At 39.2% G+C, this 27,422-nt stretch overlaps 7 protein-coding genes and 1 pseudogene across 18 annotated transcripts; 4 read left to right on the forward strand and 4 right to left on the reverse strand.

Moving 5' to 3' along the window:
- Positions 1–343: 343 nt before the first annotated feature.
- LOC104800921 (inactive protein RESTRICTED TEV MOVEMENT 1-like) lies at positions 344–1,219 on the forward strand. The gene is made up of 3 exons (XM_010523925.1): positions 344–398; positions 492–723; positions 821–1,219. The coding sequence occupies exons 2-3, from the start codon at positions 493–495 to the stop codon at positions 1,121–1,123; spliced, it is 534 nt and encodes a 177-aa protein (XP_010522227.1). The 5' UTR covers positions 344–398; position 492; the 3' UTR covers positions 1,124–1,219.
- A 1,172-nt stretch (positions 1,220–2,391) lies between these two features.
- Positions 2,392–3,942, reverse strand: LOC104800922 (protein FAM136A-like). Its single transcript, XM_010523926.1, has 3 exons — positions 3,747–3,942; positions 3,078–3,215; positions 2,392–2,809 (listed from the first exon to the last, which is right to left on the reverse strand). Exons 1-3 carry the CDS (start codon positions 3,873–3,875, stop codon positions 2,627–2,629), a joined length of 450 nt encoding a protein of 149 aa, XP_010522228.1. The 5' UTR covers positions 3,876–3,942; the 3' UTR covers positions 2,392–2,626.
- Positions 3,943–4,095: 153 nt separating this feature from the next.
- On the forward strand, positions 4,096–6,302 carry LOC104800923 (15 kDa selenoprotein). The gene is made up of 4 exons (XM_010523927.1): positions 4,096–4,325; positions 5,098–5,156; positions 5,360–5,541; positions 5,923–6,302. Exons 1-4 carry the CDS (start codon positions 4,151–4,153, stop codon positions 5,996–5,998), a joined length of 492 nt encoding a protein of 163 aa, XP_010522229.1. The 5' UTR covers positions 4,096–4,150; the 3' UTR covers positions 5,999–6,302.
- A 212-nt stretch (positions 6,303–6,514) lies between these two features.
- On the reverse strand, positions 6,515–9,359 carry LOC104800924 (transcription factor bHLH113). Of its 5 annotated transcripts, XM_010523933.2 has the most exons (7): positions 8,787–9,359; positions 7,979–8,050; positions 7,636–7,763; positions 7,388–7,453; positions 7,234–7,299; positions 7,090–7,137; positions 6,515–6,958 (listed from the first exon to the last, which is right to left on the reverse strand). In XM_010523933.2, exons 3-7 carry the CDS (start codon positions 7,759–7,761, stop codon positions 6,794–6,796), a joined length of 471 nt encoding a protein of 156 aa, XP_010522235.1. In that variant the 5' UTR covers positions 7,762–7,763; positions 7,979–8,050; positions 8,787–9,359; the 3' UTR covers positions 6,515–6,793. The 5 variants fall into 5 exon arrangements, with proteins under 5 accessions (XP_010522235.1, XP_010522230.1, XP_010522231.1 ...); XM_010523928.2 differs by lacking the exon at positions 7,979–8,050 and having other exon boundaries at positions 7,636–7,779; XM_010523929.2 differs by lacking the exon at positions 7,979–8,050 and having other exon boundaries at positions 8,787–9,358.
- Positions 9,360–9,866: 507 nt separating this feature from the next.
- Positions 9,867–13,207, reverse strand: LOC104800926 (BTB/POZ and TAZ domain-containing protein 3). 7 transcript variants are annotated; one of them, XM_010523934.1, is made up of 7 exons: positions 13,104–13,207; positions 11,588–11,974; positions 11,379–11,509; positions 10,968–11,274; positions 10,563–10,876; positions 10,354–10,479; positions 9,867–10,198 (listed from the first exon to the last, which is right to left on the reverse strand). In XM_010523934.1, the coding sequence occupies exons 1-7, from the start codon at positions 13,164–13,166 to the stop codon at positions 9,967–9,969; spliced, it is 1,560 nt and encodes a 519-aa protein (XP_010522236.1). In that variant the 5' UTR covers positions 13,167–13,207; the 3' UTR covers positions 9,867–9,966. The 7 variants fall into 7 exon arrangements, with proteins under 7 accessions (XP_010522236.1, XP_010522237.1, XP_010522242.1 ...); XM_010523935.2 differs by lacking the exon at positions 13,104–13,207 and adding an exon at positions 12,874–12,957; XM_010523940.1 differs by lacking the exon at positions 13,104–13,207 and adding an exon at positions 12,102–12,202.
- A 1,971-nt stretch (positions 13,208–15,178) lies between these two features.
- On the forward strand, positions 15,179–16,811 carry LOC104800927 (UDP-glycosyltransferase 74E2). Its single transcript, XM_010523941.2, has 2 exons — positions 15,179–15,864; positions 15,964–16,811. The coding sequence occupies exons 1-2, from the start codon at positions 15,226–15,228 to the stop codon at positions 16,690–16,692; spliced, it is 1,368 nt and encodes a 455-aa protein (XP_010522243.1). The 5' UTR covers positions 15,179–15,225; the 3' UTR covers positions 16,693–16,811.
- Positions 16,812–17,796: 985 nt separating this feature from the next.
- LOC104800928 (dual specificity protein kinase shkC-like) lies at positions 17,797–22,169 on the reverse strand. 2 transcript variants are annotated; one of them, XM_010523942.2, is made up of 12 exons: positions 21,548–22,169; positions 21,319–21,393; positions 21,052–21,156; positions 20,620–20,705; positions 20,273–20,393; positions 19,987–20,066; positions 19,737–19,799; positions 19,538–19,626; positions 19,225–19,310; positions 18,811–18,935; positions 18,373–18,504; positions 17,797–18,059 (listed from the first exon to the last, which is right to left on the reverse strand). In XM_010523942.2, exons 1-12 carry the CDS (start codon positions 21,980–21,982, stop codon positions 18,053–18,055), a joined length of 1,404 nt encoding a protein of 467 aa, XP_010522244.1. In that variant the 5' UTR covers positions 21,983–22,169; the 3' UTR covers positions 17,797–18,052. The 2 variants fall into 2 exon arrangements, with proteins under 2 accessions (XP_010522244.1, XP_010522245.1); XM_010523943.2 differs by lacking the exon at positions 17,797–18,059 and having other exon boundaries at positions 18,369–18,504.
- Positions 22,170–22,410: 241 nt separating this feature from the next.
- On the forward strand, positions 22,411–26,414 carry LOC104800929 (annotated as a pseudogene).
- The last annotated feature ends 1,008 nt before the right edge of the window (positions 26,415–27,422 follow it).

Consider the following 27,422-nt stretch of genomic DNA (forward strand, 5'->3'; position numbering starts at 1 on the left):
AGTTCGGCAGTTCGATCCGTGTTTATTTAACGTTTGCACGGCCCAAAGTTAAGGTTGATCCGTCCATTGTTCTCAAGGAAAAAGGCTTCGGTTATTTCCTTAATTAGTTATCTAATCCTGGTTTACGTACTTTTCCATGCATGTAATGGGGTATGATAAATCAATGCACTGGTCACGTATATAAATGCATGCATGCGTATATCGAAATAAGATATGCATTGCATTCAAGTTACACAGTACATTGATTTATTGCAAATAAAGATCACTATTTCAAGTTCATCCCCCCAATATTAATATAAATGATTCTCTTCTGCAGAACCCAATTGCACGTACGCTTCTCAGATATATTTCTCTTGAAATTGTGAAAGAAAGGATAAGTGCGAATCATCAAGCATCAGGTATACATATACATGTATATGTTATACATAAGCAATGTCGTTTTCTTCAGTTATGAAATACGTATTCATTAGCATATGGGATTGTGCGAACAGGATGATCAAATTTGGTCCCGTAGGGATATTCTCCAGCAATGGACAGACATATGATCATTGGGATTATAACGGTCGTGGCGAAATCTCTCACATATATTTAACAGCGGACGATATAGGCATACATATGATCCAATTCCAATACATTGAAGATGGAAAACATGTGCTAACGAGTCCATATGGTGCGACGTGGGACCAGTACCATAGCGGAGGTTATTTTTTGTCGAACCACACTGTAAGTGTTGATATCTTTCCCCATTATGCATTATGCACATTCATTATATATACAATTAATCCTTAGAAATCACACGTGCCGATTCGGGTTTGATCAGATCGAGTTGGACCATCCGAACGAGTACCTCACCGGAATCAACGGCAGAGTGAGCACGTACATCGGCTCCGCCTCTCCGACCATCAAGACTCTCGGATTCACCACCAATTTGAAGGAGTACGGACCATTTGGTCGAACGTCTTGTTCCATTTCCCGAGTTGATCCCGTCAAACCCTTCAGGTTTGAGCTGGGAAAGTCTCGTCAGTTTGGCGGTTTCTACGGGTCGTACAACAAGTACGGTCTTCATGGCATCGGTGTTTATCTCAGGCCCAAAGCCTCAAGTGTTAAGGTGGAAAAGACTTGAAGAAGATGTCGCTTCTGTTTAGATTTATATCCTGTCTTTGGTTGAAAGTAAATAAGTCAGAACTATGTGTTATGTCTGCTTAAGACCTAAGACGTTTATACAGTCCGACCATTGTTATTTTTCTTGGATCCAATCTTAATATGATAAATCAGTGTACGTATCACGATTATCACTGCATTGTTGTTACGTGCATATATTCACTTTTCAATTATTTTCAAATTCAAATTTCTTGTTACGATTGTCTTGTGGTTGTTACAGATTTTAAATTCGTTGCAGTGAGTGTATAAACACACAGATACGTGAATGAGTTTTCATTTTCACCGCCGGTCTTCTCCCTTTCCTCTTCTTTTCTCCGATCTGATAGTACGTAACGTACGTACAGATGCATGTGTGCCGATACATCTGAGGCCATGCATGCACGTTACGATTATTGCGATTAAAGACAGGAATTCCGGTGGACACTAACAAGTTCATCCCCCAAAGTTCGACTAATTCTCGTCTGCTTTCTTTCGGCAAAATCACTCGATATAAGTAAGTGATACTCTTCTGCAGAATCCACACTTGCACTTCGCGATATCGTCAAGCATCAGGTACATATATATGTTACATATAATCGATGTAGTTTTTTTTCTTTCCAAATATCTCGAATCTGCGAAATACGTATTCGGATGTCCAGGTTATCACATCTGGGGATATAGAGGGCAGGATGATCAAATGTGGCCCCGTAGGGACATTTTCCAGCTGTGGACGAACGTATGATAGTTGGGACGATAGACAATGTGGTCATCTCTCTCAGATATTTATAACCGCCGACGGGAAAGGGATACGAACGATCCAATTCCAATACATCAAAAATGGGAAACTTGTGCTATCAAACCCGTATGGTGCATCATGGGACAAATGTGATCGGAGTTGCGTACGGTTGAGCACTGTAAGCGTTTTCATACTCTTTAAGACTATCATCCCTTGTATATATATACAAGCAGTCCTTGGGATTACACGTGGCAAATTGAGATGCAGATAGAGTTGGACCATCCCAGAGAGTACATGACCGGAATAAGCGGTGCGGTTGCGGAGGGTGGATATGACCATCCTGCCATCAGGGCTCTGACATTCACCACCAACTTGAAGCACTACGGACCGTACGGTGAAACAAGTTCTAAAAGATTCAGTTTCGAACTCGGAAAGTCAAATCAGTTTGGTGGTTTGTATGGATCGTACAACAGCACCGGTCTTCAGGGCATCGGCGTTTATCTCAAGCCCAAAACTTCAGTCGTTAAGGCCGAAAATGCTTAATATGTCGGTCCATGTACGGTGTACACTTTGATAATGGGTATTCCACATTGTCAAAGATCGTTTGCATCAATAAAGCAGAAAGCTTTTGGTTTGAGGTCTTATGTCTGAATTATTCAATTCAATCAGTACACACTCTTTTCCGGTATGCAATGGAGTACCTCCCATTCGTAGGCCGATAACTGAGAAAAATGGTACCGCAGCATGATATTACTCGCCGATGGAGAAAGCGGTTTTCATCCGCTGGACAAGGTGCGGAAGCGTTTTGAGGTTCTCGTCGATGGATTGGTGCACGCAGGCCTCCATTTCGCTCACGGCATCGGTCCTTATCTTCTGGAGCTTTGTGGCCTCGAACTTGTCTTGACATACCATTAGTGATCTGTTCATCCTTTCCTGCATCAGTAATAGAGCAGAATTCGGTACACGTCAATACCTGGATTTATGCATATGATGCTCCTTGTGTTTAAGGCTCATGTACAAGGAAAAAGGGGTTTGCTATTGTACCATCTCCTAGCAATCCAAAATTACTTATCACAGCTGCCACCAGAAATATCCCAGAGTTTTCACTTTCATCATATGAGCTCTGATACATATAAGAATGGTGCCAAACGCGGGCTTGTACTCGAAATTCCATTTTTTGTATGCAAGCAAAAAAACCCACCTGAAACTTGGCCATTTCGTTCTCGAAATGTTGTTGAGCATTGACAACGGGAACACTGCAGTGCTCGACGCAATTACTTATCTCTTCTTGCTTCCTTCTCCTGTCAAAGCACTCATATGCACATCTGAAATAAGCTTGCTGCATTTTCGAGATCAATCATTTGTTAGATCATCACACCAGTACGTTGAAGACATACAGAGTATATTCACCCACTTTTCACACACCTTCAAAATCTTGAGCTACAGTTTCAGGGATAAAACTCAAGACAAAACACTGCTAGAAACCTGACAGACCTCTCAGTGACGGCTTAGAGGATAAATTATATCTTGAAAAAAAAATGGTTTTTGAAAAAAGATTATCCTTTGCAGCTGTATTGCAGTCTAAAATCCTTCCAGAGGATATGAAACATAACAATGCCTCTCATCCCTAATCCTTTTCCCTGACTGTCATATTAAGTTAATCTTCAGAGTTCAAAACAATTTGAGGTTCTTAATACCATTTTCAAAGTGTGTTAAAACGTTCGTTACAATAACCTAAGAAAGAAAGTACATGTTGTAATGAAAAGGCGTATCTATGCAGCATACACACCGTAAGTTTGTCAACTAGGGCTGATATACAAGCACACGCGCATATACATATGTGTGTAGAATTCAGAATTGGAGAAAGTACCTGAAGAGTGAAATTGATATGATCTTGTACAGGAGAGAGCTGAGACTGCGCAGCCGCATTCACTTCCTCGAGTTTTCTTCTAAGCCTCTCCGACACGATTTGCTCCTCCATCGCTGCTATGTGATCCATCTCTCTCTCTCTCTCTCTCTCTCTCCAGATGCGCGTAATCTTTGATTTCAGGGTTTTAGGGTTTATCTGCTCTTCGGTTCGGATCCTTAAAAGCAGCCGGTACAACTCTCTCGGGTCAAATTATGACTTCCCGGTTTATCTTACCCGACCCACAATATTACAATTTCGCCACTGTAACCGGACTTGACCGGTTCCGATTATTACTAGCACAATTCGAGAGAGAGGGAGAGAGAGACTGAGACCCCTGAGAGAGGGAGAGGAGAGAAAGAAGAGAGATGGCTCGAGCGCTATTGACGATGATGGTTGTGTTGTCGGCGACAATGGTGATGACGAAGACGGTGATCTCAGCTAAAGAGCAGCTAAGCACGAAGGAATGCGAGGATCTGGGATTCAGTGGTCTCGCTCTCTGCTCCGATTGCCATACACTCGCTGAGTATGTGAAGGACGAAGGTTCGTTCTTTCGATTAATTTCACCTTCCATGATCCTCGGTTCTTGTGGATTTTCGTTGATTGTTTGATTTTCGCCTGAGATTTGGTCTGATTCTTGAGTTTTTAGGTCCTTAACCTATATCTGGATTCATGATTTGCAAAAAGTCATGGTTTTGGATTTTGGATCAACGTTGTTGGATTAAATCCACGGACTTTGCTGTATGAACTTGGTAATTGAAATAATCTAAGATAAGAGTCTGACTGAATTGAGGAACATAGAAGGGATACACCAATAAAAGGATATGTATTTTTCTCGGAAGAAGGCGATGAACAAACAAATGAAGAAAGTATTGGGACATTATTTAATATTTATTCTTATTCATGTTTTTTTGTTCAATGTTTTAGTGTTAGGACTCAGTGCCGTAAAACATGTTTTCATCCTTCGTTCTTAAGAAATGGCTACCCTCTTCGCAAATCCAAAGGAGTTCTTATCTCATTAAAAGTTTTCTTTCAAGTCGCATGCAAAGACTGCATTTTTAGTGAACAAAGTTTGATCAAAGCTTATGGAAAATGCCGCAATTTGAGTTCTTCTTCAATCTCCAAGGAGTGAGTTGAAGCAAGAGACTCCCAGCCACTTTTATATGTATCATACCTAATATTTTCCGGTTAAAATCGAAAAAAAGATGTAGATGCATATGACCTGATGACTTGGGTTGGTATTATACATTATGATCTGGGTTTAAGTCTGTTTACAATACAAGGTCGGTATCTGATATCAGCATTCTGTTTGCAGAGTTGGTGTCTGATTGCTTGAAATGTTGCACCGATGACTCCGAAGATTCCATGAGCAAGGTACAGTTAATATGCATGGACTTTTATGTACTTGAAATTGTGTCTGGGTAAATTTTGTTCCAGTGGTGCCCAAACAAAATTATTCCAAGTAAAACCTATTCGAGTAGGGAGAGAAACCACCTTTTGGATGTTCGAAGATGCTATTACATACAATCTGAAAGAGGAGTAATTTGTTGTTTTTCAAATTTGTTTTGCGAACGCAGATTACATACTCGGGTGCTATACTTGAGGTCTGTATGAGAAAGTTGGTCTTCTATCCTGAAATCGTTGCCTTTATCGAAGAAGAGAAAGAAAAGTTCCCTAGCGTGATAGTTCAGTATATTTTCAACTCACCACCCAAGTTGATCATGCTGGATGAAGATGGTCAGCACAAGGAAACAATTAGGTAAGTTGCTTACTCTCCATGATAAACTCCTTTGTGCTGGATTGATGCCAGAATAGAGTTCTTAGAGTTATTTAAGAGAGTTTGGTTTAGAGTTCATTTAAGATTGTCATGCTGAAAAATCTGATATGTAAACGTCAATCTGGTAAATAGATGTGTAAACTTAATATCATCCTCTGAGATCTTATGATTCCTGAAATTTCTTTGCCTACATCGTAATTTGATAGAAGTGGGTTCTCTGGAGGAAAATGCACTTGTAGCCAAAAAGGGCTAATGATATAACTTCTACATATTTTCAGCACTTCAACTAAGGTTTCATAGATGAGCTTCATCTCTGTAATGACTGGCGACTGGCGTTTGTTTCTTTATTTGCTTTCTACGCAGGATTGACAACTGGAAACGTGAGCATATACTGCAGTTCATTCGAGAGAAGGTCAAGCCGCCTACTTCAGCAAGCTAGTGCCGCCCCTCGTATGAAATGACGGAGAAAGATGTTCTTCCATGTCACATTTATGAACACGAAACTTGATTCGATCAAACAGCTAATATATGGTGAGATCAGTTTCTCTTTTCTACTAGATCCCGAACAATGCAATCCCCTTTGCAGGTCGTGAACCTTTGCTATTCGATTTCCATGGTTGGTACTTCATCTGTGATCCTATGAAAGATATTATGAAATGACATGCTTTGCTGCTTCTTGTGAACAGAACCTATCATTCATGTCATGCCTTGTCGTAATGCAAAATGGTCCTTGTATGGGTTCACTGGTCAGGAGACTACCGTTCTTGGTCCAAGAAGGAATTCCCCTTGTGACATTTTCGTCAAAAGAACACATTCACTTTAGTTCGATCAATGATGAATTTTCAACATGGTTGTGCCGACCATAATGATCATCTTCAATGATGAAACTAACTGGTTGGTTTTGAAAAAGTGACGTTGAAAATGGGCGCAAAGAAAGAGACTTTTTAACAATATCTCCATGAAAAGTTTGATTTAGCATTAGAAATTTAGAGTGAAGAACTTCATTTAGACGAATAGTATACAAGTCCAAGCAGTGGGGAAGAGATGCATCAAGAAGCACCCACCCATCAAAGCAATTAGGCAGACAGAGAAACAGAACAGCCATTGCCCTTGAGAAAAACCATTAGCTGTTCTGAAACCAATCTTCGAATCTCCATTTATATGTTACAAATGCACCGTTGAAAGATAACTTCGACAAAGATCTTCGGAATTTGAGGTCATGGCGGGAAATCAATCATTGGAAGGGTGAGTGAGATCTAACGCCGAAAGCTGGAGAAGGAGGAGTCTTGACAGGCGCCCAAATATCGGCCCCGTTGCTTTGAGCAACTCCTAACGTGTACGAGATCGGGACAAGACACAAGCCTCTGTTTCTCAGTCCGTAATGCTCAAACTCCCCCTCCTAGTTTCAAAGACAGCCATGGAGAAGCACAGATCAGTCCCAATAACAGAGCTTTGGAACAGAGCTAAGAAACTAACATGACTGACTGAGAGACTGCAACCCAGAATTAGCGGGATCGAGATCGTGATTACCTGCTCCTTAATTGCGGGATTCATCTGCAGATATGGAGCACTTAGCACCTGTATAAACGAGACACAGAATCAAGAAAACGGGCGAAAAGAAAGGCTTGAGCTTTTTAGCATTGATCTTGCACTAGATAAAGGTAACTAACAGACCTTGACTTGTTCGTGAAGAAACTGTATATACTGCATAGCCTCCAGAAGAACTGATGCTGTATCTGTCTGCAGTTAGAATCGAAGAAGATCAGAGAAGATAACCGCTATATCAATTCTATTGTTTCAAAAGGATATGTTTTTACCAAAAACACACCTTTCCATAAGGGGAAACCAGCTGCTGAAGAGCTGAAATTCGTTCTCCGACCTTGTCCTTCCTCTCCTGTTAGCCATGAGCCCAAGAAAACATTACCATTCTATGTTCCGGAATAAGAATTCGGATTTTTGTATTGCCATTTCAACCATATACTGAAAAACCACCATTTGAGTTAAAGCTTCTAATGAACATCCATTGTTGCAGGAACACAGTAAAAACGTTTCGAAACAGAAAGGATGATGAAGAACCTTGGAGGAGAAAGAGATACTGGACTTGTGCCGTTTCGGTGACAGAGAACTGATACTGCTTTCTTCGAGAGAGTAGAGAGACCGTTTATCTTCCATCATCATTCCTGAATCTCTAGAGATTTCCATCCCTTTTCACAAAGAAAACTAACACAGAATCGAAATCATAGATACAACATCAAGGTCATCAATCACTTCACAAGCCAGAAGAAGCCATGGACTCAGCCAGCTGGTGAGACACCAGACACCAGATTTCCAAATCAATCACTTGTCAAAATGAAACGACGCAGTTATAGTATTATATACACTAACTCCTCAGGATTGAAGAACACTTCACGTCTCTTACAAAGCAAGTTGCAGAGGAAACATGTTCCGTTCACACACCAGACCAGACAACCCAACAACTTGCTCCGCGTCTCTATACACAAGTTTCACATACAAGAATAACTTTTTTTTTTTCAGAATTGAACGTTCGATGATACTATCGTTTGTATAAAGATTGTAAAGGAGTATTATAATGGAATCAAATCTAATTTTGGACAAACCCGTGCATCAGAAGACAGAGCATGGATTAGGATATTACTGGTCAAAGCGTTGTCAGGATCATGGTCAGAGGTTAGCCCTTCATTTCACATCACAACAAGTATTATTTTAAGTTATTAGCTCATTATCAGCTCAAGATTAAGTATGATATCATCCCTCCCTTAAATTAAACACCCTAAGGGCCTAAACCTCATGTCCAGACAATATAACATATATATATATATATGTACATGCATAAAATCAGTAGAACCCCCGAAACTTGCAAGTTTATCAAAGATGTAAACTTTATAAATATACAAGTGAGTGAGTTAATTCAGGAAATTCCATAAAATAAGCTGCGAGCAAACATATCCATGAAGACAAGCAGACGAATTATTACAACTTACAACCCATTATGAGAAAGGAGGAAAAAGAACAGAGAAGCGATTCACTTACTAAGTAAGCTAAACGATTAGCCACTAAACAACCGAAATTAGCATGATTAAGGCAAATGAAAAGAGAAGCTTTCAGGGAAACAGAGCAAATGAGGGCTACTATCAAAAGGAAAACAGAGCAGATGAAGATATATATATATATATATATACACAGAGAGAGAGAGAGAGAAAACTTACAGAGAGAATCGTCTCAGCATTTGCCAGAAACAGTCAAAAAGCTTTACAGTTCCCCAAGACCCACCACTCAGAACTTCAAAAAGTCTCGATTTTTCTTCGTCCAAACCGAAAAAAAAAAGTTTTTTTTTTGCTTTGGTTTTTATCGACCGAGAAAATGATGAACCCAGAAACGCTTTCACTCTTCGACTGTTCTTGGTCCAAACACAGAGAAATAGGAGAAGAAAAAAAAAACCTAAAGAGGACTCATTTCTCTGAAATTCGTCAGTTATATTCTCAGTCAGCGTTCGGAAAGTTTTCAACTTTTCGGTGTCGAAGCTCGTCTTGGAGCTTTTGCAGAGCTTAGGTCGCCTAAAACGGCGTCGTCGTGTTGAGAAGAAGAAATCTCGGCATGAAAGAGAGAGAGATGTACCAAAGAAATCTGAAGCAGGCAAAAATCGGAGGGGGAGGGACCTCCTCTTTTATAACTCTTTTCCTTTTCTTCGTTTTTGTTTTTTGTTTCTTTCCCGGTGAAGTAAATGTTCATTCATTTCTCATTGTACACACTCTCTCTCTATTCATTTACTTTCAAGAATTAATTACATACAAAAACCAATTCTATTCGGATTCTATACATGCGTACGCACAAATATATATATATATATATATATATATATATATAAATAAATAAATGTATAGTGATAATTTGACAGCTAATATCCAACCCATGAATACGAGTCCCAGGTAGAGGTCGCTATTAATTTCAACATGCTTGTATAATAAATTAAATAAACTAATAATGTGAAAGTGACGTTTTTGAAACTTACATCTTTTTTTTTTTCAACACATATTTGACCAATTCTGCTGTCTGCCCCTTTTGTCAACCTTTTTTTTTTCGTTGCTTTTGTTTTCTTTGAAATTTTCAAACTTTCTGCCACGGTTTGATGCAGTGTGATGATGTCTACCCTAACCTTAGGTGCACCAAAAGTCAGTCCATTTGTCTCACTTTCTAACGTATCTCTGTGTCACCTCACTTGTGAGAAAATATGATTTCTTCAATATATATATACTTTCTCCAAACAAAAGAAAAAATGTCATAAAAAATAAAAACAATTCTTTGACAAAAAAAAAAATAAAAACAATAAAGCCGAGTGCATGTATATATATATACATATTTAATGTAATACACACACGCATGGTGTTACTACGGATGCTGGTCCTCCGGGGGGGGGGACGCGTGAATTCTACGCGCGCGAGCAATGCGTCCACGTGGGAATTGAGCTGATACGTGGCGTTTCGAAGAAGCGCGTTTAGGGAAACGCATGGAGTGAAGGCAGAGACCGTGCGATCGCAAAAGTCCAAGGGTACAAGGGGAATCAGTTTCCGTGGGTCCCACGCGCTTTCGGTCTTTTGTCTGCTGGCTCACTCCTCGCGTCCTGACATGAATTAGGTAAAATCTTATTATTAAGTTCGAATCTTTTTTTTTAATATTTAATTTTCGTACAAAACAAATACACGAAAACAGATTTTTATTCACTGTGGAAATATATAATTTTTTACAAAGTGAAAAGCCCTTTTTTTTTAGACGAGCCTTCTGTACAGTACGGAACGAGACGAGGAGAAGGGCCCGAGAGCGTTCTTGGCAGCGATAACGTTATTCACCAGAAGCCTCCATCTCGTTTCATCTCTCTTGCTGTGCATTTTCTCCTTGAAATGTCTGCAAGAAACGCCATGTCATCATCATCATCATCATCATCATCGTCTGAACGTGATGAACGGAAAAGAACTGAATCACTTTACCTGCAGAGGGGGACCATGCACGAGTCAGGATCCTCGCAAAGACAAGAGTGGAGTTGAAGAAGCTGCCATGTCCGCTTGCAGTGATGGCACCCACCCGGAACCCTAGACTTGCATCCACTGAAATGTCGGAGCGAAGCTTCGAGCGCTTTGCACGCCGGAAACCTGCACGGGACGCCGTTCCCTCTCGGCGCCATGCCACGTGGCCCTATCGTTCCGCACCCTTCTCTGCATATATGCAGAAGCGCTTCCATGGCCTCGTACAGTTGCAGATACACTTTCCTCTCTTCCCGTTTTCTCGCTCTCTCTTGCTTCCGCTGACGAATACCCGTGTCAGTAATGGGTGTGTCCATAAGAAACATGAGGGAAGATCACAAGAAAGGGGTGGACAGACAGACAAAGACTCACAGTGTCTGCCTCCACGACAGCTTCGACGAGTTCCTGCTCGAGGAGAGGATTACATCGCCTCATTACCTTCCATCCCTCGGTCGACGACACAGATTTGAAGTCCCTAATGACCATCGACACGCATTTGTAGCAAACTCGAGGGACGTCGCATTTTCTTGCCAGTTGAAGCACGTCGATTACGTTCTCCTTGTTGATCCATCCTTCCTCAAGAACACGTGCACAGATTCTTTTAAGAGATGGGACCGAGTAGCAGTGAGACAAAACCAGCAAATGGAGCACAAGCTTCTTCATTTCTTCCTCCTCGTAGCTGCAGTTTCATAGAATCAAGAGATTTTCCTCACGGGTGAGACACGATGAAAGAAAGATTTGAACGGGCGAAGCCATTTTCACGTAAAAGCATTGGCAACGTACCGGGAAGAGTGCAGAAAACGAATGAAAACGTAGACAGCCTCGTAAAGGACACCGGGGATTTTGAGATGTCTCGTCCCGTTCTTCGGCCTTGATTGATTCAGAAGATTTCTCAGAACAGGCGACGATGCAGCCTGCATATGTACACAGAAATCATCCCTCATGCTAAATAAAACTTCCCCATGCAGATGGTAGCAATTAACAGAACTAACCAGGACACTCGAATGGGCTGGAATACGCGAATCGCCATCTGTAACGACGTACACATCTGCCCCGATTCCTTCCCTGAAAAGCTTGTCCCAAGTTTCTACCGTTTCTCTGGGCACAAAACGCGATAGGCCCGAGAGATTTCGAGAAGGCTGACATCTCTTATAGGTTAAACGAGGGAGAGGGGGAGGTTTAGGAATATTCTTGTTACTTGACACAGCTGAAGTAGAGGATTCTCGGAATGGCAAATCGCCGGGAGAGGCTGTAAACCCTTCTTCTTCTTCTTCTAAGCCTATATCGAAGACTCGGGTAAATGAATCGCCATGAGAAGACAGCACAAGTACATCGCCTTCTGAAGAAGCCATCGACTTGCAAAAGAGAAAAAAACGGTTCTGCACATAGAGGAAAGAACAGAGCGAGAGAATTCAATGAGGCAATGAACCAATTTCTTAAACTTCACAAAGATCAAGACAAATTTGGACACTGAAGAAGAGAAATTCTTTCCGGACAGAACTAAACTTCAATCTCAGTCGAAGGAAGGTCAACTTTCTTGATGTAAACTTCAAAAGCGATACCACGCAACCAAGGATCGAGGTCTTGATTACTTCCCGGGGAAAAACAGATTCAGAAAACGAAGGAAACGAGTGCGAAAGAAGAAAAGGATCCTACTTTTGCAAACTTTCTGCAACCAGTTCGGTGACTTGCCTAGGATCCTTTTGGTTCAAGGTGATGAAACAGTAACCCCGATTTATTGAACACAAGAATGAGCTTAAACCCTCAAGAATCTTCATCAAGAACGATAAAAAACTTGCAGTTACAAGGTACAAAAATCAGCCAAGAACCTCCATAAACAGAACATAAAAGAAACGAATGTGAGACTATCACAGATTAAGAGATACGAAAATATCCCCAATTTTCTTATTTGTCAAGGACGGTTCCTCTTATTAAATATCATAATAAGGCATCAACATCAACGGTAACGACAATTTAGCCGTATATACAGAGATCATCAAAGATCATAAACTGGGGGGGGGGAGACACAGAAGAAGATGGACAGCCGAGAACCCAACGGAGAAAAAAACCCAGAAAGCAATTCTTAAAGAAACATGAACTTTTGAGAAATTGAACACAATGGAAGATTCTCGACGTAAAATAATAGAGAAAATCCAATAAATCAATACCCAGAGAAGCTAAAGCAGCGAGCCAAAAGGATTCGGGAACTACAATGAGAAAAGATCACTGATCAGTGTTAATAAAACAGAATCTTTGAGAAAATCGAATCTTTTATTACCCGGGAAGAGAAAACCCAAGATTGATTACCCAATCTTCCCCTAAAAATCGTTTCTTTCGGCATATTAAATAGAAGAAGCGTGAAATTCACACCTCGAGATATCGAAGAAACCCAGAAGTTCAAAACAAAAGAAGCAAAATTTCTTCTCAGCTAAATGCCTCGGAATGACCCATTTTCAATTTCACCATAAAAATGGGAAAGGGGAAAAAAAGATTGAAGGGGAGAAGGACCTGAGTGGCGTCGTTGCAATGTGGAGAGCTAAGGACATGTGCATACAAAAAATAAGAACCCATGCGAGTGAGAGTGGAGAGAAAGGGACAGAAAACGCCGTCGTTTTAAGATGAAGCGGAGAAGAAGACCACGAGTCTTTTCTTTTTTAATAATAATAATTATTAATTAATTCCCTACTCGAGAATTATATAAATGTGGATATAATTAATAATTAATTAAATGGTAAATCTGCAATCGAATGAACGGTAGAAAAATGGCATGTGTTGAATAGACAAGGAAGAATAAAGATGATGAATGGGTTTTGCTGATATCATTTTCCACTTATATTTGTTATGAGCCACAAGACACACCGCCTACCATTTTATATCTGCAGTTTATAGTAATTATATAATCCATTTTCTATATAAAAAAATTATCACAAACTTATGAAATTTGTTATATCCTATGATTCAATCACAAATCTCAAAAGCTTCTGTTTTCATTTGGGAGTTCTAAAAAGTTTTATGTACTTAATTAGAGTTTTATAAAATTTATGTGTTTATCTCGTAGTCTGGTAAAATTTTATATATTTTTCATGAGACTATATTATAATTTTTTACATTGAATTTTTCATATACCTAATATGAAAATATTTATTAATTTCATTCAATTTCTTTACCGTGATTCTTTTTCTAATAAGAACCAAATTTGTCACGGATTCCTAGTGACGGGAAAATCACAAAAATTTAGAGGGTCCAAAATTTTATACCAGACTAGCCAAAGTGAGGTAATTAGACAACAGACGAATGAGAGGTCGACACGTGGAATAATAGTGCGTGGACGGCTGTCGACGACAAAGAGGGGAGGCAAAGGACGGTTGTCATTGTCTGTCACCGAAAGAAGGATCGTTTTCAAAGGCTCCAAATTTCCTGTCTTTCATTGTTTCTTTGTAATCTTATGATTCATTTCATAAAAATAAATTCTTCAATTATTATATGAATATAATTTAAAAAAGTAATCGTACGTGCCAACGAAGACGGATTATCCATAATAAAATATAATAAATTTCTATAGCTTTATGATATCGACATTTTTTTATTAAAATTATATAAAATAATTTAGATAATTGAGATTAATCTTAGATATAGTAGTGAGTACGTATTTCAATGCCATTAGTTTGGGTAACCAACAGCACCAAGAGGAGATAACTTTCATTCTTGAAAATAACTTTTGTCGTAAAACTAGAAATCATATTTATATTAGTTTTTATATTTTACGAAGAATGTATTTGTATTTATATCAAATAGAGTACCAAATTTCAAATTTGAGGGATAATAAGAAGACGAGTCGATAACAAACACGTCTTTGTGAACAAAAATAAATTATGAACCCAAAATTAAATGACTCAATCGATAAAAAAAATAGGACAAATTTTGTTTTTAAATCCATATTTGAATATTTATTTAGAGATGGATATTCATATGAATTTTTTGGTATTCTATGAATTGAAATTTGATCGAATGCTCAATGAATTTTTGGATTATAAAAGAAAAACATATTATTATATATCCGACGGTATTTGGATTTGACTAGTTTTCTGAAGATAATGTATTCAGATGCGTCTTCGATTATAATTTTTCTAAATTCAGTTCGGCTGTTTGGTCTGCTATATATATATATATATAACATATATATTATAATATATTATTTATTGAATTTTTTATTTTGATTGCAAGGGAAATACATTACGTCTCTCTTCGCCTTCTTAAGGTCGTCATCGCATTTTTATTTTTTTTTTATTTGGTGTAGAATAATACCGTAGGATATTCACATGATTTTTTATACGTATGGTTATGATTTTTTTAACGTCACGTGGTGTGGCTACTGTGCATGAGGACTAACGTCACCGTCAGTCTACCTTGGGGCCCAAGAAACTTCCTTACGTGTGGCCCAAGAAACTTCCTTACGTGTGGCCCAAGAAACGCTTACCAGTCAAAACTCAAGACTGGGGAAGTGCCATCAAATCCAATTTCCTTTCCGCCATATCTGAAAATTTCACAACTTTACATATAAATACATTTCCAAAGATTCAGAAATACCAACACTTACCCTACAAAAACCAAAACAAAAAAAAAAAAAACAATGGAGGGAGCTCATGTTCTTGCTCTACCATATCCAGCCCAAGGCCACATAACGCCAATGCTCCAGCTCTGCAAACGCTTAGCTTCAAAAAGCGTTAAGGTCACTCTCGTAATTGTCTCGGACAAGCCCTCAAAGCCTTACAGAACACAACACGACATCACTGTCGTAACAATCTGGAACGGGTTCCGAGAAGGGGAAGAGCCTCTCCGAGATCTGGACGAATACATGGACAGAGTCGAACGCAGCATCTCGAACCATCTTCCGCTGCTCATAGATGAGCTCAAATCCTCCGAATTTCCTCCCAAATCTCTCGTTTATGATTCCTCTATCCCCTGGGTGTTGGATATTGCAAAGAGTAATGGCTTGTACGGAGCTGTCCTTTTCACTCAACCTTGGTTTGTGACTGTCGTGTACTACCATGTCCGGAAGGGTTCGTTCTGTGTGCCATCTAGAAGAGATGATCACCCTACTTTAGCATCGTTTCCGTCTCTTCCTCTGCTGAGTCCGAGCGATTTGCCGTCTTTTCTCTGCGAGTCAGGCTCCTACCCGTCTCTCCTGGAGGTTGTGCTTAATCAGCTCTCCAACATCGAAAAAGCCGATCTTGTGTTGTGTAACACGTTCGATAAGTTGGAGGAAAAGGTATGAGAGCTACATCACTATATATACACACACACACCCAGAGATTCATTATGTGTATGTGTATACATTTTCTGATTTGATCTGATCTCTTTCTGTCAGGTGATGAAATGGATGGAGGAGAATCTCTGGCCTGTGAAGAACATAGGACCGACTGTTCCGTCATTGTACTTGGACAAGCGATTACCAGGCGATAAGGACTACGGACTCAGCTTGTTCAACCCTAAAGTCGACGAGTGTCTCACCTGGTTAGACACGAAGGAACCAAATTCAGTGGTTTACGTCTCGTTCGGAAGCTTAGTGGTTCTAAAAGACGAGCATATGCATGAACTGGCGGCTGGTCTGAAACAGACAGGCCACTCTTTCTTGTGGGTGGTAAGAGAAACAGAGACAGACAAGCTTCCAAGAAACTATCTACAGGAGGTTTCGGAGAAAGGGTTAGTAGTGACTTGGAGCCCTCAGCTACAAGTTCTTGCCCACAAATCCGTCGGTTGTTTCGTGACACATTGTGGGTGGAACTCGACTCTCGAGGCTATGAGCTTAGGAGTGCCGATGATTGGGATGCCGCACTGGACTGATCAGCCCACGAACGCGAAGTTCATAGAGGATGTGTGGAAGGTCGGAGTTCGGGTGAAGGCTGACAGGGATGGGTTCGTGAGGAGGGAAGAGATTGAGAGATGCGTCGGTGAAATCATGGAAGGTGTGAAGGGTCAAGAGATCAGAAGAAGTGTGGATAAGTGGAAAGATTTCGCAAGGGAAGCTGTTTCTGAAGGAGGAAGTTCTGATAGGAATATCGACGTTCTAGTTGATAAATTTTGCCAAATGAAGTGAAATGATGTAGAATGTTATAATCTCGTAGAACATTCAGTTCTTTGTCATATTTCTATATCTGAATCAGACATATATATATATATTGTTGAGATATATCGGATCTTGAATAATATTACAAGTTATATCATATAATGGAGATCTTATCAAATCCGGAAAATATATATTTAGAAATATTTATCATTATATTTAGTTTGTTTATTCAGTGTAAAAATCTCATATATTTATATGTCATTTTGATTATGAATAAAACATATCATTACACAAAATTCTATATATATATATACACACACACATTCTTTCTCCTATTTTTGTTTCATTTGACAAAATCTGGCAACAATCTCGTCAATGTTCTTATCAGAGCTCTCTCCTTCAGATCACAGCTTCCCTTGCAAACTGTTTCCATCTATATGCATTTCTTCTGATCTCTTTGGCGTTTTCACCTTCCATAACTTCTCCAACGCACCTCACAATCTCTTCCTTGGTCACGAACCCATCTTTCTCGGTCTTGACCCGAACCCCGACCTTCCAGACATCCTCTACGAACTTTGCATTCGTGGGCTGATTAGTCCATTGGGACTCCCAAGCTCAATGCCTCTATCGTTGAATTCCATCCGCAATGTGTCACGAAACAACCGACTGAATCGTGTGCAAGAACCTGTACCTGAGGAATCCAATTCACTATGACAACCCACAAGAAGAAATGGCCGGTCTGTTTCAGACCAGATGTGAAGAAATGTGTCTGTGTTTGGTCCCCATGCCAAGGTGGTGGTGGTGATGAAGACATTTTTTTTTTGTAGTGTTCCTTTTGGTATCACGCGACAAAAGCATCAGATCTCATTTTATCATTTATGGTACGAAAATATATAAAACATCATGATTTAAAAGCCAATGAAAAAATCCACGTGCTGCATATTCTGGTTGGAAACAATTCATATTTTCTCATTTTTTAGAAATTGGGAGTCACAATTATTATTATTTTTATATAACGTTATAAAAATATATATCCAAAATATATGTGATTATATAAAAACTCATCCGATTAGTATGGATTGGTCAAGTAATTCGATTCTAATTATACATAAAATTGTGTTAAACAGAACAGTGTAAAATTAAATTTAGGTTGTTTCTATTTAAAATTAAAACTGATAAAATCATATACAAATAATCTAAGATAGACTGTAGTGTACAAAAGGTTTACAGTATTTTGTGGTATTACATTTACATTGTACAAAGACAAGAGCTTACCAACTCAATTGTTTCTTTTCTTTCCGTGTAAACAGCTTTCAGAGTTGTCCAACTTCCTAACCATTTCTTTTACTTTTTGTGGAATCACATACACCTACATCTGCATCCATCTCCTCTACTTCCTGCAAAAAAAAAAAAAAAAAAAAAAAAAAAAAACCAAAAAAAAAAAAAAAAAAAAAAAAAAAAAAAAAAAAAAAAAAAAAAAAAAACCGTTCAACGAGTTCTTCGTCGTTAGAACTTAGAATCAGCGGAAAAACGAGAGAGAAAGCCGGGATTCGATATTATTATAGAAGAGCTAACTCATGTTTTCTCAAGCTTCTTCTGGTGAAGGGACCATTCCTATTCTCTCTAACAACGTTCTTGATATGTTCCAAAAATTTCCCATGAACATCCTTCTGCCTTCTTGAAAATGAAAGACTTAATAGAAATCCTTACCAGGGGAACTTGAAAGTGTCTTTCCACCATCCCTGCTTCGAGCAAGTGGCGTAGATCTTGTCCAGACGAACAATTATCTCCGAAAACGTAGGCCTAACAACCGCTCCTAGATCCCAACATTCCTCGATCAAGCTGCAAACGCAAATTAAATTGTTACAAGCCCCTCCTTATCCCACAAGAAGTGCGTTTAAAACGCACAAGTGACAAGAAAGAAATACACACGCTGTTGCTAGGGCGACTGTAACTAAGAATCTGACCGAGACGAGATGACATACAATGGAAACAAGAATGGATAATACGAATTTAACAAAAGGAACTGCTACAACCACCTCTACTAGAACAGAGGCCTGCGCAAATTACTACCATAACAGAGACCTTGAAGCGATTTCACTGCCTTGTATATGTTTATAAAGTTGATAATAAGCATATGAAACTCACTCTCTCAATTCTGTGGGACAGCTTTTCGACTTGGTCTTAAAAGACGGTCGTTTTCCTTCCAAACACATTAGTTTCGCTGCCTCTTCTCGAGAATTTGGATGGAAAGGTTGTACTCCTTCAATCATCTGAAGAATTACAAAAAATATATTTAATCTAAGGAAAGACACTATAACACATTGCCACGGATACGATGTGATAGAATTAGCTTAAAAGCGTGGAAGCTAGAAAATCATCCAATGGGAGAAATCACGATTATTCATAATATAAGCAGAATGGAAACCTTATTCTTACTCGTTTCAATTACACTAGAAAGCCTCTAAAGCAGTGAATTAAGCCCATCTCAGATACAGCCATCAAGATATGCATGGCAGCGTAACCGCAGATGTTTGACACAAAGGCTGAATAAAAAGTTACCTCGTATAATATAACACCGAAAGAGTATGAATCAACACTTCTGTCAAAGGCTTCATCTTTGTAAACTTCAGGTGCCAGATAGTAACCTGTGAATAACAAACGAAATGTCAACTGCTTAAACTGTTGCAGCACTGCCTCTTGGAAATCACTCGTACAGGCAATTTTAACGTAATCGGTTTTTATACTTAAAACTTCAGCTTCTCAGTAATCTAGATGTTAAGTGTACGTCATGCCCACAGTTCAATGATTGATTGCACTCCTTAGGAAGTCGCTTTGGCATCAATGATATGAAATTATGCATTTAGAAACTTACTTAGAGACTCTGCAGACGATAACTTCGCAAACCTTGTCAACCCAAATCCTGCTACCTTCAAGTGCCCTCCGTTATCGAGCATAATATTTCTGGCACCTTACAAAAATTTCAAATATTAGATAACAGGAATCGATGAATGAGACACAACAGGTAATCTGCAATCAAAACACACCTAACCTACTTCATCTAGTTATCTTACTTGGGTTTCAGGTCACAATGGATTATTGGATCTGGTTTACACTCGTGAAGATAATTCATTCCCCTGAGAACAAGAGGCAGATGATAGGTCAAGCATTTGAAACAACAAAGACCAGTGAAGGAGCTAAGGAAAACATCAGAATACTCGTTATCCGCCAGATTTCAAATTCAATTGTATTTCATATCAAGAGACTTGGGCCTGGAACATAGTTGTTGGGAAAACTGGAAAAGGAAACAAAAAGTGTACATGCCTGGCAATGTCAAGGGCAAATCTTAGGACTTTGGATGGAGAGAGACGTCCTTTCTTCTGAAGATAACTCCCCAAGTCACCCTAGATGTTACCAACACACAACAAAGTTATTGCCTGCCGCCAAAAGCATACCAACATCAGGTCTATATTATTAATCTACAGATGACAATGTGACGTTGCACATCAGATATGCGCTTACTTATTAATGAAGAAACACCTAATATGTAAATAAAACATGACGCTACCTGATACAATCTTCCTAGGGCGAGAATGAAGGACGAACTTACTTTAGGATGGTACTCAGACACTATCATCATGGGGACATTTTGAGTAACAGCTCCAACAAATTGGACGACATTAGGATGCCGGACCTTCTCAAGTATAGTAAGCTCGTGTTTGAAGGCGTTTCTGTGGAAAACAGCAAAGTGAAATGAAGTAATTTTTAGAAGTCAACAAATGAAACGACCTCAATTTAGTGCTCATGGCAATAAGAATTAGATCCTAAAACCCTAAATCACCAGGCCTTGCATGCGGGTATACATGCTGTCAGGATCGTTGCAAGAAGAAGTTTGAAGACGTTCCTGACATATTGCTAACTCAGAAAAAACACAGTGAAGAGCAAAAAGGGACGTACATGCTGTCAGGATCTGTGTAGAACAATTTGTCAAGTATCTTCACAGATACCTTAGTCCCATTCCACTTAGCCACTTGATATGTTCCCTGTAAGCAGAAACCTGCCATCTTAGTTAAAAACTCAGCACAAAATATCAGGTGTGGACAAATAACAAATGATAAGTGAAGTTTCTGTAAAAAGAAAAAAATCGAAACAGTGAATGAGAGGAAACTAGCAACCACAACCACAAGTTCATAAGGGTAGAGAGTTTATTTGAAACACGAGAGAAAAAAAAAAAACTCAAGAATCGGATACAGCACGATTAGAACAGAAATTATACACTACTACGCCATAAGCAGTGTAACGATAGATGCAAACAAGCAAACAATGTGTTGAGCAGCACAAATCCCAAGGAAGATCATCACAAGAAAGATGAAAGAATGAAGTTCTTGCCTTTGAGATACCATCAGCCTTTCGAACTTGAAGCTCTAGTGGATTTAGCTCATATTCAGGAACATCACGGGAATTTGAGACAACCATTGGTGTCTTCCTGGTTCTCTAAAATAAAGGAGAAATCGTAAGTATATGAAACTTCTTATGTGTAAACATTAACCAAACATAGTGACATTGATTATATAAATCCAAACCATGAAACCTCATCCAAGACCTGAGTTTCAATGCAATAAAAGAGAAAACAGAGACGGATCCGTGAAAGTATACCGGAACTTTCGCACCACGGGACTTCAAGATGTTGTATACTTCTACGTTACCATAGTACTTGGCATCCACAGCTGCCTAATCCACAGCCAAAGAACACATCTCACCACAAAACTTAACACTAAACTGAAGACACGTATTATGTCTGAAGCAATTCCACAACCAAAACCTTAATCAAGTGATCATGTCATAACATGAAACATATATATCAAGCAATTCAGTGAAAACAGACCGTGCTTCCCCATCGATCACGGGCATCGATGTTGGCCTTACGGCTAACGAGGAGCTTGGCAACGTCGACGTGGCCCTCGCAGGCGGCGATGTGGAGAGCTGTACGGCCGTCGAGATCGATGCTGTTGACGTCGATCCCTTCGTCGAGCAGATCCTCGACGCCGGCGACGTCGCCGCGGCAAGCCATGAAGAGTAGCTGCATCGTGGCGTCGAGGTTGTCGGGAACGGCGAGCTGCTGGGCCGCGGAACCGGAGCCGCCGGGGCTCCGTTGGATCGGGTCCATGGACGACTGTCGGCCGAAGCTGAAGCGCATGTTGTTCCGGCGAGGGTTGTGCGACGTCTGGCGCGTGAACTGACGGCTCAGAGTCCGACGCAGCGACCCCGTGGAGAATTGCCTCGAAATCCCGCGCTTCAGCTGCACCGCGAGATTCGCCATTAGCGCGACCTTTGATTAACGTCTTCTTGTTCTGGAAATCTAACGAGGAGATCACATTTTTCTGGGGAGATTGGAGGAAATCTTGATCTGGAGAATCTTTGACATATTTGGCGTGCGAAGGAATTCAGCGACCGAATATGAAATCCCTCGAATCGCGTTGAGCTGTGGAATTTTTGTATGTTTCCGAAGACTTTGGTTTGACTTTCGTTTTCAATCATCCTCTGAACTTTAGAAAATAGTGACTGTGCGCATGGGACCCAGACTCATTTCGACGGGGCCCTTTAAGTTTTATATAATTATGAAATGTAACCTAAACTTCTTAAAATTAGTTTGTGACCCAAATGTGAATTATATTACTGCAAAGAGAGATGTATTATATTATCATATTATTTGGAACGCAAAAAACAACTCCTTACATCGTCTCTCCAATGGCGGCCACTTCGACTGCTTCAGCACCGCACCATCATCTCTTCGCGGCTTGAGGTCTTCGTATGACGAATCTTCCCTCGCCCACGGATCTTCAACGCTTCTGTCGTTCCCGACGAAGATTTTGTATCCCCTCATTCAGTCTACGAACAGTAGCGATGCCCAGTGTAACGGAATGTCGCTCTCTGTTCGAAGTGTCGATGAGAAGATCTCCGATGCATCTTTCTCCGCGCCTTCTTCTACAACTCAAAAATTAAAGTACAGTCATTTTGTCCGCTGTTTGTGTTGGCGTTCGCTTCTGGTTGATTTTGTTATTCGTTCCTTGTTAGAGCTCCGAAATCTTCGACGATTGTTTATTCTGTTTCATAATTGGATTCAATTTCACATCTCAGATGAAATTAGCTGATTCAATGCAATTTATGGTTGGCATTAATCGGTTTTAACTGGAAGGACAGTTGTTTGGTTGTGGTGGTTTGTGGTTTTTTCCTGGCTGAACCAATGAACACTATTCTGCCATTGTTGACTGCATATCGAGGTTGAGTTTTCACATTCCACGTTTATATTGGATGTGGTTGAATCCAATCTCTGATCCTCAGTTGTTTTAAATTTTTACTTGCTCGTCTTAGTTGCCTCTGTGCATAATTTTGTAGATATACCCATATGCTTAGGTTCTCAATATGATATATCTGAATTGAACGGCCTCTTATCAACAATTATTAAAATTTTCTTTGTTCATAAAAATAGGGTGAAGAAGCACACGATTTCGGTATTTGTTGGGGACGAGAGAGAGAGAGGAATGATTAACAGGATTGCAGGAGTCTTTGCTAGGAGAGGATACAATATTGAGAGTCTTGCAGTCGGTTTAAACAGGGACAAGGCACTCTTCACCATAGTTGTCTGTGGAACTGAAAGGGTACTTCAGCAAGTCATTGAGCAACTCTAGAAGCTCGTTAACGTTCTAAAGGTAATACTATTCCATACAATTATATTGTAAAGTCATGATTTTTTTGGCAGAAGTTACCAACCTCACATTCTTGAAGATGGTATTTATCAATTTTTGCATTCAACGTGTTCTTGGTGAAATATGGTGTGTCCCTGTTGCTATACTTTTTCTGGATATGCTTAACAGGTCAGAAGTAGAAAACTTTGTTGGTTCTGTTTCTTGCTTTAACCACGTTAACATCTTATCACTCTCGTAGATATGCTTTTCCAATGCAATATATCTTCTGAACTTGATGAACTTCTGAGGACTACTTATAACTGGGTTTTTTGCTCTCCATCTGTATGCTCATGAGTTATGCATTATCGCCTTTTCCCTTCCCTAGATCATGACTTTAACTTGTCAAGTAGGTTGAAGATATCTCAAGTGAACCACAGGTAGAGCGTGAACTGATGCTAGTAAAAGTGAATGCTCATCCAGAATACCGAGCAGAAGTAGTTTTCCTTGCCTCTAGGGAACTGAGAGTATAATCAGTTCCCTGATCGCTTCTAATTTTTAGAAAATTTCCATTTTCCTCTTTTTCTTTTCTTTTTTCCCTGAAATCATAGACCATTATTGATCCAACGAATTTACAGATCATGTGGCTTGTTGACACCTTCAGAGCAAAAATCGTGGATATTGCGGAGCATGCAATCTCTATTGAGGTGCACCTGCTTATACTTGTTTTTGTGTTGATATTTCATTCCCGCTGTTGGTTTTGTTCTCTGTCTTAATGTTATGACTAGTGATAAGAAGGCATTACGAGCTTCAGTTGAAAAAACTTTGTTTGCTCAATTATCTTGTGCTGATATTCTGCTTTCTGAATACTATGTTTCCCTTGCTTTAGTCTTTACTGGGGCACTGAGTACTTGAGTAGTGCGTATGAATGTCAAAGAACCAGAGCCACAACAAAACTTAAGTATAGTAGAAGTTGAATAGCTAATTTTCTGTTTCCTTAATTCACCTATTTTAGTTCCTGTAGTTATTATTTAAGCTACCCATGCAGGTGACAGGAGATCCTGGAAAGATGAATGCTGTTGAAAGAAATTTGAGGAAGTTTGGAATCAGAGAAATTGCCCGGACAGGAAAGGTATTGAGTTCTTTGAAGAACTGCAATAATGTTTTTTACTATTCCTCAAGATTTATCATCCAATTCTTCCTTTTTAATAATCAGTCATGGCGGATGTAATAGCTACACGTTTCAGATCTTAAACATAAAGGAATATGTTCCAATCTCTCGCTTATCTAAGAAAAATGCCATTGGCAAATTCTCTTTAATTAGATTGCATTGAGAAGGGAGAAGATGGGGGAATCTGCTCCATTTTGGCGATTTTCAGCAGCATCCTATCCAGATCTCCAGGAGCAAGCACCTGTTACTCGTGCTCTTGGGGGTTCCAAAAAGGGTGCCGTGGTCACTGAAATCGATACTACTTCAGGGGTGTGCGTTTCTCTTCTTTATGTCAGCTTCCTTTTTTGTTTGACATAACTTTACATTTATTCTACTTCCGTACTATGTTTGGGTTGCCTACAAGACTTATTTTTCCAATTATGTTACAAAACTGACACCGAAACTTGTCAATTTTCTGAAGTTAAAAGTAAACAATATACAGGATTATGAACAAATGGTTCTCCCCCCTCCCCCTTCCTTTTCATGTCTGGCTGTGTGGTTTTTATCAATTGGCTATGTTTAGATTCCTTTACTGTTTTGTATCTTATATGTGCTTCATCCGATATGACATCTGGTTTGAATAATAATTTTGTCCTGCCAATAGTAGTTGCAGAATCTTTGATTGTCTACAGGTCTTATATCGGACTAGTCTTTTGAAGGGAAAAAACTTGAAGCTTGCAAGTTACAATTCTGGCGTCTTTCTTGTCTTGCTTTCACGTCTCAAACCTGAGCTCCTCACATGGCATGCCATCAAGTCTTCTTGCCTGTAAGTCATAAAATGGGTGAACTTTACCTCAGTGTTAAGCTTTTCTGTGGTATGCAGGGAGATGTTTATCCACTCGAGCTGACTTCTGACCTCATGGTAAATAATGTTCTTGACGCCCATTGGGGACTTCTCAGTGAAGAAGATGTAAGAGAGTTTTTCCTGCTTATATTTCTTTTTAGAGATACTGACATATGGTGTTGGTAAATATGATGCAACATCCATGCATTAGAATCTGAACCTGCATAACTGGAGTCCTAGTTTTTGTTCATCCAGGTGTCATAGTCTATGTAATTTGATACCAATTTGATGCAATCCACTCATTAATAATGGGTCCCAACAAAGTTTCAAAGCTCATGGTTAGAACTCATAGTTTGTTGGGAGAGGGTGTCCATGGTATTATTTTGACTCAATTGTTTCCACATATTTCCGATGTGGGACTCTAACAGTCCACAGTAAAGCTCTTGCACAAAAGAGCCGATATCGATCTGGTTCAAGTAGGAAGCAGTGTTCTAAGAATCAACCTTTGTCCTTACTTCAGAAACTCAAACGGAAAATGCCCTTTTTTTTTTTTTTTTTTTTGGTACGATGGGAAACCCCTATCCTACAACCCTTCGGGTCGGACACCGGACACCGCAACGCCTATCAGCCCATAGGCCGGACGAGAACGGCATCAGGACAGCATCGCGGACCTGAGAAAACCCACCGCCCTACGCAGTAGCCGGCAAACCACGCAGAGCAGGTAAACCAGCTTCGTAAAGCTGACCGGCTCAAGGGGAGTACCATACCTGGGATTCGAACCCACAACCTCATGGTAGAGGGGGTTGTCATTAACCACTAGGCTGGGGGACTCCCCCCGAAAATGCCCTTTTTTTGCGTCGTAGTTTTCATAGAAAGCACCCGATGTGTTCTGTCTTGTTTACGGTATCGTACGATGTGGTCGGAACAAGATGCAGGTCGCGAGAACTGGGCGAGTCGGGGGTCGACTCCAAGTATCTCCGTGGTTACTCCTTTCCCTTGTAGATTGTTATATATTATAATCTCTTTGGATAATTAATTTAATTATTTAATAAAATAATACACAAACCTTTTCTTTTCACCAGGCTTAGTTGGTTGCCATCCCTATGAGACAAGCTTTGATAATTTAGCATGTCAGGATTTTTTTTCCTGCAAAATATAAATTTTTTTAGAATTTTACTTGTGAATATTTTCTGTATGCAATAGAGTTATCCAACAAAATTGTCAAAGAATTAATTACACAGTATATGTATGTGGTTTAATGATTGATGTGACATGTACAAGCAATATAATTTTGATTACGCCAATCGTTTAAAATTGAAATTAATCCATCCATCGGTAATGACAACATATGGTTTTGGCTCTCAATTGAATACATACATATATATATATATATGTATGAATGTCAAAGAACCAGAGCCACAACAAAACTTAAGTATAGTAGAAGTTGAATAATAATAAGCCGACCACTTGCTTTTTTGCGCTTACTCCTTATTTTATTTGTCTCATTATTCGTTAAAATTATAGTCCACCAATCATGGATCATGTGTAATTATATTTTAATTGAATTTTCTTCTATCTTAGTTATTTATTTTATTTTTTTTGAAATTATATTTCTACGCCAAAGTTGACTTTCTTCATTAAAATTACCGAATGTTATTATATTCTATATTTTTTTCTAATTAATTTAATAGCCAATTCTAATATTCTTCACAATGTTTTACTAAGAGATTTTATTAAACTAATTCTTCAATAAAAGGTTAGATATCAAAACTTTGACTAAGTTTGTCGCCCCCAAAACAATACCTTTTGCTATTGTTTGTTTGAAAGGTTGCTGACACATTGCCAAAATATCCGATTGTTTGTTATTTGTTTCATGCAACGGGCCAAAGAAAATTTGTTACTTAACATTTTCTTCATAAAAGACTTTATAATATAAATTACGAGTTGCAACATAATATCAATTTTTAAGTAGAGGTTTGAGATATTAGTTGTGGGATAAATACTTTTTAGTTTTATTACATTTCCATTTGATTATTTTTTTTTACTAGTGTGTTTTTAAAAATTTAAAAATATTTCTATTCAA

This window comes from Tarenaya hassleriana, unplaced genomic scaffold (assembly GCF_000463585.1).
Source record: "Tarenaya hassleriana unplaced genomic scaffold, ASM46358v1 Cleome7, whole genome shotgun sequence".
Classification (NCBI taxonomy): domain Eukaryota; kingdom Viridiplantae; phylum Streptophyta; class Magnoliopsida; order Brassicales; family Cleomaceae; genus Tarenaya; species Tarenaya hassleriana.